This window comes from Perissodus microlepis, chromosome 13 (assembly GCF_051167445.1).
Source record: "Perissodus microlepis isolate ML-2025 ecotype Zambia chromosome 13, ASM5116744v1, whole genome shotgun sequence".
In the NCBI taxonomy this organism is placed as follows: domain Eukaryota; kingdom Metazoa; phylum Chordata; class Actinopteri; order Cichliformes; family Cichlidae; genus Perissodus; species Perissodus microlepis.
Genome location: NC_140473.1, coordinates 19,973,220 through 19,984,829, shown reverse-complemented (window position 1 = coordinate 19,984,829; position 11,610 = coordinate 19,973,220). Strand labels below are relative to the sequence as shown.

Genomic DNA, 11,610 nt, shown 5'->3' with positions numbered 1-11,610 from the left:
CTGGTTTGTCCCTTTTCAGGAGTTTTGTTATCCTACATGTGATGTTAAAACTCGCATAAGAAGTAGTAGTAGATCTGTGGAAAAGGTTTCATAAACCTCAAGAGTAGAAAGGCTACAATACACTCAACTAAGAAAATATCAGAAAATCAGCTTTGGAAGAGAAAATGTCAGCCAGATGAACTTGAGATCAACCTTGATGGGTGTGAGGTAGGGTGGGGAAAGAATGAAAGGAGAAGGTTTGGACTGGATGTTAACCCGGCGAATACATTATCCTCAAAACACAGTGGAGACGAGTGATGGCATGGGTAGGCATAGCCTCTCAATTCACTAAGGTAGTAGTGATCATTGATAATGCAACAGAAACAGCTGGATTAATCGTGAAGTGTATGGTTTTTGCTCATATTCAGCTAAATGCAGCTGTTGATTGGAAGCTGCTACACAGCACAGATGTTGAGGGAGCCAAAGCATGTTGCACAAGGCTCAGGTGATTCTGAATAAAGAGTAAAGAAATGGGATATTCAGTAGTGGCCGTGTAAATCTTCTAATCTCACCCTGATTGAGCATCAAGTTTTGAAGGCGAAAGGCAGAAAGACTCAAGAGCAAACCATAACTGATGGCAGCTGCAGTGAAGCATTTGCTTTACTGCATTTGGTTAAATCCATGGATTTCAGACTGTCATTGTTTTAGCAAAGGTTTCTTAACAAAGTACTACAACTGAACATTATACTCTATAAGTATTCCTCTAATTTGTCCAATTACACTTGGGTAGATAAAGATGGCTCATATATTTTTTGCGTTCAGCACTCTGGATTACAGATGAAAGCCTGGGCTTCACCCGATTCTTGATCGTTTAACTTCAAATCTACTGAGGTGGAACCAAAAGGCAAAAATATAAACGTTGTGTTCAATTCAATTCAATTTTATTTATATAGCGCCAAATCGCAACAACAGTCGCATCAAGGCGCTTTATATTGTAATCTATTATTGTTATTGTGACTGTTTGGTAATTTTGTAATTTGATGGGTTATCGGAGTCAAATAAACCCACAATATTTTAATAATAGTTTGATGACAACACAAATATTTCCTGTAACAGATGGTCTCATTTTACTCAAGTACAGTTTTAAAATACTTTCAAGTATTTCCATCGAATTCCACTTTATTCTTCTGCTCTGTCCAATAGTTTCCTTGATTCCTTACTAGACTAACCATTAATGCAACATCGAAACAGTTTATAGATTATAGACACAGCATTACACAAGAGTCCACACCTGTAACCACACCTGCACCTGCTGTAACTATATTAAGTAACACACGTGTGTCATATGCAGTCATGTGCATCATACCCACTATTTGACCAATTTCGCGGTCCCTTTCCACGTTTTATCTGTTTTTATCATCTCAAAACACTTTACAAAAACTCTGTTGGTTAACGTGGCTGCGACAAGTTTAACTTTCACCACTTTAATGCGGTTTGACCGGTCTCGTGGACTTTTTTACGGCGCTGTTGTCGGTGTGTATGGATGGCAAACGTAGGGCGGTGGCCGGTGAATGAATGATCAAAGCGTTTTTAAAGGTTTGGTGGGCGGTGCGCGGTCTGTATTTACACTGGGGCCGCTCCGCCCTGCGAACGCCAGATAGAAAACTGTCTGTGGGCCGGAGCAGAGGGATGAAACAAGTGGAAGGAGATGTAGCCGACAGGCACACATTAATTACTCTAACGCACGCACTACACCTCGTCGGCTCCACTCCTTTCTCGGTACGCTGTAGCATCCTCCTCTTTGCATAATAACACACGGCAAGCGATCGTTTTTGCGGCGCTGCGTCGGAGCTTCATGGCCGCAACACTCACGATGAGCGGCGGCGTGCAGGAGGATCCCTTCTATCCGCTGCAGAAGGCGACTCTGCCCGCTGGGTTCCCCTTGGAGGACTCGGCGTTGTTCGGCTTGGATTGCAAGATCACCGAAGCAGACAAGGCTGGACAAAATGATTACGCACAGGTAAACCGGTTGGAAATCAAACCGACTTTACACATTAGTGATGCATTTCACTGAATGGGCGTGGCAGTCTGGCTTTAAATCCAGCTTGTTTTTCTGTTTGCTTGTTTATTTGTTTATTTATTTGAGTCTAAATTTCAGTCGTCCCCCTCTGCGCGATCGTAACCGTCACTTTATTCAGCTCTATTTTCGGTAATAAGCGACCAGCTGGACGCGTAGTCGAGCACCTCCGCCTGCAAAACGCATTCACCGCATGTTTTCTACGCCAGCCAGCCAGTTGGTCACCAGTTGTTGGTCTCTCCTTGGCGTCCCTTCTCACCATCATACCACGCTGACAGCAACTGACTCCAGCTTCGGACAGAAACGTCCCGGCAACTCTGTCCCCAGTTAGAAAGAAACTTGTGCAACATAGCAGGGAGATCTATAACAGCTGGTAGGATCAGGACCCTCAAATAGCAGCCCATCCCCAGACTACTACTGCTGCTGCTGTTTCTGCTGCTGCTGCTGCTGCTGCTGCAGGGAGACATGGGTGTTTCCCCATTCCCTTTCATGTTACTGTTTCATCCTCTGGTGCTTTGCTTCTTTAACTTTTATACCGATTAGACCCCCCAGAGCCACAGGAGCTGGACCAAAAAGAGCAGTACGAATGAAGCATTTTTTATGCCAAGTTGTTCACCTGTGGTGTGCAGTTTGACCGGCGATTGGCTGCTCTGTTACGCTTGTAATAGCTGCACATGTTCAAATAAGAGGCGTTAGATCAGGTTCTTTATTGACATAACATCGTTTAATCCTCAAATGTGGGCCTCACCACCGTCAGGTTTCTGAGTTCAGCCTTGCAGGCGGCGAGGGAATGTGGCAACTGCCTTTTGATGACTACTTGATAAATGCTTTAGCAGTGACTGTCCTATCAAACCTTTTGTCTTCTCATAATAGTGGTTCAGAATAGAAGCACTGAGAAGGACTTAGTGAAGTCAGGCTGTGGTACTTTTCATTCAACAGAAAGTTTATTTTTATGTTAACTGCTTGTTTTTTGTTTGTTTTTTTTCTTAAATTTTTCTTTTTAATGTGTGTTTTCCCTTTTAATCCTCAGGCAAAGTGTGAGATGGACAGATATCTCTCCCCTCAGCCTCTTCCACTTCCAAACCCTGCAGACAACCAGCAGAAGTCACTCAGAGACAGCTTGTCAGCAGTGGATCAGTTCTTCACTGACGCTGGGGCTCCCTATACCCTCAACATGAATCTTTATCTCCCTGACGTCGGCTACCTGAGGATGGGCTTGTGCCAGCAGGTGCGGTCCCCTCAACACCAGAACCACCCGAGTCTCACTCACATTAAAACAGAATCTCCCTCCTCGTGTTTTTCCTCTAACCTGCAGCCCCATTGCCCCGGCACTACGCCCACAAGTAGCTGCAGCACATCCGGCCACGGCCCTGGCAGTATGGCCATGGAAAACTCCGCCACAAACATGACATTAACTGGGTTACCAGAATTCACCAGTGTTTTCAATCAGCTGGGAGGCAGCCGCGGTGGTGATTCACTGCCAGAAGTGTATGTCAAACAGGAAATGTCACCACAGTTTGAGCAGCACGCTCTCCACCACCACCATGACAACAGCGGCTCGCTGTTTCAGCTCCTAAACTCTGGCTTGGATCATCGCCATAGCAATGGCATGGAGGCTCAGCATCATCATCACCATCAGCAGCAGCAGCAGCAACCGATCCAGCACACTACCACAATGCACACACCTTTTCATGATTTGCCAGTAGCTACTACTGCTTCTCAACAAGAGCAAACTGTCAAGCCTGCCTACCGCTGTCTAGGTGGTGGGGTATACACACATCCTCATTCTCAGGCACATCCCCAATTCCTCCAGCAGCAGGTGCCCTACCTGCCACCCTCTCCGCCAAACTCAGAGCCCGGCAGCCCTGACAGGCAGAAGGAGCTGCTCCACAACATGTCACCTCCTCCGTCGTATGCTGCCACCATTGCCTCCAAGCTTGCAGGTAGCACACCCGGACTTGGACCTGGCCCGGGACCAGGTGGCTTAGCTCTGCCCCACCCTACAGGCCCCACACCAGTCCCAGGCCCAGCCACAGTCCTTCCTCAAGCCCACACGACAACACCAACCCCAAATCCAGCACAGAACGCGGTGGCTGTCCGCTACAACCGAAGGAACAACCCCGACTTAGAGAAACGACGGATCCACCACTGTGATTACCCAGGTTAGAAGAATGACACACACACACCACTGAATGTGCACTGTGAATGTAATCACCGTTGTGTGTTTATTTTATCACTGCATTGTAGTGAATGTTTCTGTTCATGCTATGAATGATTTGCCTATGCCTTTGGGTCGTTAAGGCAGAGTACACTCTGTGCTGCCAGCCAGACTGTTACTACCTTTCAGTCAACTATCTGGTTCAAACACTGCTTTGCATATATTAGCACACCTCAAATGACTGTGGCACTTTCAGCTATGAGCTCTCAAACAGTGTGGTGGCTTTAAAGTAATCACTGGTATGATTGTGGAATGAACCTGTTTTTGTGTGAGTGTGAGAGAGAGTGCACGTTTTTGTATGCAGGGGCTGTGTTAATTAAAAAGATGTTCTCCTTGAATCATTTGATCTTTTTTCCCACACACATATCTTCATACTGTTACACTTGAGATTGCATGCTGAGATTAAAGTATTTATTTTCTTTAGCTGGCGCACACACACACAGACACACACACAGACTGTATGATATGTAGCTACTTGTAGGACATGTAATGTCAGCTAGCCTGTGGCGGCATGTAAAATAGGCTTAAGCAGAGCCTACCGCAGCACGTTAGCACACGTCTTACTTCTTAAAAAGCTAGATGAAGCAGATCCATCATATTCACAGAGCCACACTTCATCCAAGTGTACGTATATTAGTCACACTGTTGCAGCTGCTCACGGTTTAATCATAGCAATACACGAAATTCTATCGTTTCCTAACTTAAAGTCATAAGATATCTGACGAATATCTTTCTAAATCGTTCAAAATCCTTAATGACCTTTCTGACATTGTAGAAACAAACTGTAGCGTGCGCAGAAGGAGAAAACAGAAGTTTTCAGGTCGCATCGTTGGTGATTCGAGGCTTGTAACCAAATGCCTTTTAATACCAAATGAGGGTATGAGGGCTGCTTTTAACAGAGCCCATTTTGTTCATTTTGGAAAGCAGCAGATGAGATAGAGCAGGAGTTGAGACTCTACGAAACACACTTTACTATATTTGATTCCAAAACGGCTTCTGTTCTTCATTAGTTTGGATTTTTTGAATTCCACAGCTCAGTTTATTGGGTAAATGCATATTTGCCACGTGTGAATTACTTGGATTAAGCCGTCTGTTTGTGTTTATCTCCATGTCTGTCGTCAGGCTGCAAGAAGGTCTACACCAAGTCGTCCCATTTGAAAGCACACCTCAGGACTCACACTGGTAAGAGATTCCTCTAATTAATGCAGCTTTTTAAAAAGAGACCCATCAAAAAAAATGACGCTGCCCACAGGACTCGTATTTCAGTATCTGCACTGGCACTATGTTGCTAGGCAGAGTGTTGTGTTCTTGGCATGTGTGTGTAAATGTATCCTAGCCCATTCCCCATCCTCTGCCCAATATACTATTCCATCAAAACAGGTGGAAGTGACACACTTCTGCCAGGGGATGACTCTCAGACTATGTGGTCAGTGCTAAACGTGTGGTGCCATGTTTTTTTTTGAATCCCATCGCCCGTTCAGGAATTGTTCAAATGCTTTAATGCACTTTTCCGCTTTGATTCCGTTCTCTCTGCATTTTATTTTATTCCCTTTCTTCCTGTCACGTTTAGATTTGAGCTTGGATTTGGACAAGCAAAGTCAATAAACAAATGCTTAGGTGTTGGGCCCCACCTCACTCCAGCTAACAAAACAAAGCTTCTGTTGATATCTACACATTCCTCGCTCATCTGGATACACACACAAAAGCCAGAATGTGTCCTAATTATGGATCTAAACTACTTGTTCGGAACATCGTGGCGGGTGCGCGTGCTTTGCATTTTCGTATCAGGAACATGACGCGACAATTATATCTGGCGTCACTCATGCTGCAGGCTGATTGTGGTGATTGCACTTATTACAGACCGCAAGATGAGAACTCGACACGTAAATGTTATCTAGCAGCAACTACATGTCCTTTATGCCTCTGTCGGCCTTGCTTAGTTATTTTCTCCCCCCCCTTTTTTTCCTATCCAATCCTGTTCTCCTCTGTTTTTGTGCTCTCCTACTTTCATCTTCAACCCTGCCCTCCTCCTTTACTTCTATCTTTGTCTATAACTCGTTCTCCTTCTCTTATTCAGCTGCTCGAATGCACACTTATGTACTCGTACACACACGTGCACACCCACTTCCACACACACCTGTCAGTAATCTCTATGAGATGATTCCTAATGCGTTTGGGTCCCACTGGGAGTTCCCACTCTAATCTCCATCAACATCCATTACCCTGATTGTTAGTGTGCCTGTGTGTGTGCATGTGTGGGTGGGTATATTGTGAGAAATATCCTCTTTCTGTATTGGAAATCATTTCCGATTTTTTTCTTTCTCCCTTAAACAGCGCCTTCTCATGGTCTCTCTTCCTTGTGTTCGGTTTAAGGTGTGTGTCTTTAAGTTTGGTGACACTGGTTCTAACAGGTTTACTCTGGGATTTTTTTTTTTAAAGCAATGCTGCAGAGCTTGATGTGCTTGTTTGAAGAGTTGGTCACCTAAATGACAAAAGGGGGAAAAAAAATTCTTGGGTGTCCCCAGCGGCGTTTATCATGCGGAAATAGTTCTGTTTTTATTTGTCCAGATTATAAAACAAGCCATCTCTGTGATTTATGCTGCCACTTCAGTTTAATGGAAGTTAATGGGATTATGTTTATAGTGCAAAGAGCTTTGAAAAATGATTCTCAAATAGTTTTTTTTTTTTTTCCACTATCATTATTATTATTATTATTAACTTTAGCCTTGGTGGCCTGAATAAGCCACAGAAAAGGATCAAAAAATTTTCACTGTTTTCTCATTACAATGGAATGGGGGGTATTTAGAGTAATGGGGACGCTGATTCTGGACTTTGTTTTTGATATGTAAATAGAGGTTAAAGGCAATGAGGAGTGGAAGAAGGAAAACAACCACACAGCTTGATTTATTCCATTTGATTTTGCACCACAGTGGCTCATATTCATGAATCTTAAAAAGCCAAAAAATGTGTTTGCTGAAATGAGATGCTATTCCACCTAACCTTTTACAATCTGGATGAAAGGGTACAATAAGAAGGAAAAGGGAGGAATATAGCTAAGCAAAAATCAAGTTCCTTCCAATCCTTTCATATTTCTTAAGCATCCACTGTTATCAGACACACGCTAAATACAAAGAAGCAGTAGATGCGTCAACATGTACAAGTTATAATTCTAAGTGTTTTCTGTTCTGGTCTTTTGCATGTACTGTAGTTACTGTAGGTTTGTCAGGTTGAATTTAAGTTGCAGAAAAATGAATTATACTTGCATACTAAATATTTAGCAAGTGCTTGGATATATATTCTTTTCAACCTCTTTACATTTAGTAGACCTGAGTATACACTGGTCAACTTGTGGGCCTAAGACAAAACTCTCCCAGAGGGACAACGAGCAGACTGGTTTTTCAGAAAGTGCCTGGAGCTGCAGGTGAATTTTGTTGGAATGACTGACAGAAAGACATACGTGCTGCAGTCATTAAAGAAAAATACCTGGAGGGAAAAGTTGACAATACAGACCAGGCACTGTGGGAAAATTGTGAAGCACTGGTTGCTGCATTGGCGTGTGAGTGCTTGATGAATGCTTTTGAGTGACAGTGTTATGACTGTATATCTAGTTATACAACTGGCGTTTTCGGTGAAGCCTGTTTTCCCAGTTCCTCCACCCAACTGTATGAATTGCTTTAGTTAGAGAATTGGCTTGTGTCACAATAATTGTTGTTCTTAGTAACTGAATATTGACAGTCCTGCTCTGGTTTGTATCATGTGATCAAGCGATAGCTCAGAATAGATCACCAGGTGGCACGGCGGTTTGCACTCACTCAAACTCTTTCTCCTGTCCTGCAGGCGAGAAGCCGTACAGGTGTACGTGGGACAGCTGCGACTGGCGTTTTGCTCGTTCGGATGAGCTGACGCGTCACTACAGGAAACACACGGGCGCCAAACCCTTCCAGTGTGGCGTCTGCTCACGCTCCTTCTCCCGATCGGATCACCTTGCCCTGCACATGAAGAGACACCAGAACTAGCAACGTTTTGCACACATGCTCAAACATACAAGCACTATCTTGACAAAACATAAAGCATTCACTCCGTGTCCCGTGGCTGCACGAGCTGCCTGATGCAGAGTGACTTTCAGTGACATCACAGCTCTTCCTGGTGCTGCTGTCGTGGGCTAAAACACTTCGATAGCCTAACAAACATGTTGCTCTTAACGCCAAGTGGAACAATTTGGAGGTTTTAAAGTAGGAAGATGGTGGCCAGATGATCTTCTGGTCCCTTAACCACCAGATACACATATTATAGATGTGTTTGGGCAGATGAAAAGATGAGATGGGGTGTGACTGGAATGAATTAAAACAGCATCTTTTTTGTCTTTATTGTAACATAGAACTGGCTTAATTTTCTTTTATAAAAGAGAAGCTTTTGTTTGCAAAACTAGTCAAGCCAAATCTTTGTTTACTCATTGATTTGTTAGTTTCTCTCTAGAACTGGAATGTCCAGGTTTTTATTCTTTACCAAATCCTTAGATTTGCACTAGAATTGGTAATCTAAGCCTCAGCCTTTTTGGCCCAAGTATCTCACTCACCACTGGAACGATCATTATCACTACTGGACTACATCTGTGTGCACCACACAAATCATTGCTGTTCAGATATTAAAAATTGAAGGCATTTGTACTCTGGAGAGAGGGAAGAGAGAGCAGGGAAAAAGTGAGAGTGTGGGGGTGGAGATGGAGATGGAGAGAAAGACCGAGAGGGAGAAATTTTTGATTTTAGAGAGAGGACATTGGAAGACGATTGAGAAACAGAGGGAGGTGGATGGATGCTAAAGAGCAGCAATTAGATGATGAATTATTCAGGTCGTCTTTTGATGGATTTCCAACCAGAGAAATGTAAGCAGAACCCATAGACGTGTTCTAGGACTCATTCAGTTAATACAGAATCGACAGTATTTGATGCACAAACTTGAATGTGCACTGAAGTGTCTTCAAAATGCAGCATGCTATTAGTGTAGATCAGTCTCACCCAGCGTTTTACTTCTGTTAATTGTTTTAACCAAAGCATCATGTCCAACACATCGCCAACACCTTATTAAGTGCCTCTTTCTCTCATTTATGTGTTTTTGTTCTCTAGTAGCAGAGCTGTGATAAGTGTAGTCAATCGTTTTAAAAACATGGTGCTTTTTAAGAAAAGAAAAACTAAATTTGTTAAATCTCTAGGTTTAGCTTTGAAAAGGTAAATCTCTTGAATTATAAGGTAGCCACCCTTGTGGTAATGTAACAGCACAGCTCTGGCCACTTCGCGGACATCCTGGGATGCTCTGGCTCTACGGAGCTATCTTGGCTCTAACTACTCATGGACACGTTTTGTTAAAGGACGGGTTCACTTTGTTTTTTTCTTTTTTAAAATTTATTATTAACTTGTTGAAACTTTGGTTCAGCTTCTAAAGTTGAAGATTAGTTTTTTTTCCCCCCACAGAATATTGAATTTGCCCAATTGCTTGCATTGAAATCGCTCCCCAAAGGGATCTCGTCAATCACCAACTCTTTTAATGTACATATGGATATGGAGTATTGTTTAAAACAAAAAAAAAAGCATAACAAAAAAGTGTGAACCTATCCTTTAATGTACGCCTGAATGTCCATTTGATGGGGAGATTTAGCCTGCACTTATAACTGTATTTGTTCATTCACTGCAGGTAGCATATCGATAATATAGCACTGTAATGTATAATGGTAAATCTGACTATTTATTTGATTGTGTAGAAGCAGGGGTTGTATCTGATCAACCGTCTTTTTTCCCCAGCAAAAATGCCTTAATGTAAATATATGCACTGTAAATACATTTTTTTTGTTTGTTTTCCTCTTTTGTTATTTTTTGTAAACAACAGGGCAAACAGAGGAAAAATGCCCCGCATCCAAAAATATTTGAGCCTTTTTTCTTTGTTTTTTTTTCTTGTCAAACCTATTTTGATGCCATTGTTTTATATATTGTCCTTCCAGCAACTTATTTTATAGATGCTTTTTTTTTTCTTCCATGGTTAAACGTTCCAAAGACAAAAGTTGTTTTTCTTCAACTGAGTGAAGCTGATGCTAATAAAGTCAACTGACACTTTTACAGATGTGCTTGTTGTGCTGAAGTTAATGGGAATATTTCTTCTTTCTTCTTGCTAACAATGTGTTGCAGTGGTGGAGTTGGTAATCTGTCTGTGAGCTTCGTATAAAATCAAATCCGTTGCAGTACAAATAGAAAGTCAGGTATCTTTGGGACAATAAACATGCCTGACCAAACAAGACATAACCACGCTTAATCTTTTATAATCTTAACAACATTTCTGTGGAAGTGCTGATCCTTTGTTTCTTGGCTTTTCTGCGGTAGGGCCAGCATACTTAAAAAGTAAAAATAGAAGGAGATAAGAAGGGAAGATGTGGAAGAAAGGCAAAGCACTTTTGTCCAGGACCTGCAAGTAACCTGAGGAACCCTTGCTGATCAACAAACAATAGTCCTTTGATATCCCAGCAAGAGACAATGGACAAGAAAATAAATCTGACCACCACTCAAGGACCGTAGGGGAATCCCACTGTACTGAAATGGATGTTCAAACACGCATACACACCATATGTTCTTGGTTTAAGTCATAAATGTGACCCAGGGTCTCTGTTGTAATCTACCTCAGATGTCAAAAAGTGGGAGGTGGAGGGGAGAGAGTGAAAGAAGTGAAATGCAGAACAATCTAAACAAAAGAATCTCTGGGGGAACCCAATCAACCACTTCCGTCCTCCTACATCTTGTCTCCTTCTCCTCCTCCGCTCTTCCTATTTAATTTCATTTTCTGTCTCTTTGTCTTTCCATGCACCGTATCCCCCTCTCCTCCCCGGTGGAATGTATTGTATGAAAGTCCAGGGGCGCTGCTCCACAGGTCAGAGTGGAGAGTGTTCTCATAACCTGCTCCACTCCTAATCTTTCCCCCTTTTTAATCATGTACCTCTTCTCTCTCTAGCCCGCTGTGCTCTGTAGTTTCCTCCACCTGAAACTCATGAATTTGAGTCAGTCTTGATTTCTATCTCTTACTTAGGGTTCAAATTAATAGACTTTATCCCAATAAAAACTTACAGGTGTTTTATGGGTCTGAAAATATTAAAAAATTAGGTCGAGTGCTGCGACACCTCCAGCAGCAGACACACACACACACACACACACACACATGCTAAACGGTGATGACTGAGTGGGAGCTACCGGTTCATGTTTTGGATCAACTAAATTAATATCACACATCTGGAAGAAGACTCCTGCCGGCTCCACCCTCTGCTGTGCTGCGTTGGTGTGATTCCCAGTTTCCCTTTGTG

General features: G+C 42.8%; 1 protein-coding gene across 1 annotated transcript; it reads left to right on the top strand.

Annotated features, from left to right (window-relative positions):
- The first annotated feature begins 1,509 nt into the window (after positions 1-1,509).
- On the top strand, positions 1,510-10,385 carry klf5a (Kruppel like factor 5a). Its single transcript, XM_084948522.1, has 4 exons — positions 1,510-1,999; positions 3,087-4,218; positions 5,397-5,456; positions 8,112-10,385. The coding sequence occupies exons 1-4, from the start codon at positions 1,835-1,837 to the stop codon at positions 8,288-8,290; spliced, it is 1,536 nt and encodes a 511-aa protein (XP_084804648.1). The 5' UTR covers positions 1,510-1,834; the 3' UTR covers positions 8,291-10,385.
- The last annotated feature ends 1,225 nt before the right edge of the window (positions 10,386-11,610 follow it).

Bases quoted from the DNA above. Each gene is read 5' to 3' on its own strand.
- klf5a (XM_084948522.1), top strand. From the start codon at position 1,835: ATGGCCGCAACACTCACGATGAGCGGCGGCGTGCAGGAGGATCCCTTC. The intron at 2,000-3,086 runs GTAAACCGGTTG...TTTAATCCTCAG, and splicing joins GACAAAATGATTACGCACAG to GCAAAGTGTGAGATGGACAG. The intron at 4,219-5,396 runs GTTAGAAGAATG...GTCTGTCGTCAG, and splicing joins CCACCACTGTGATTACCCAG to GCTGCAAGAAGGTCTACACC.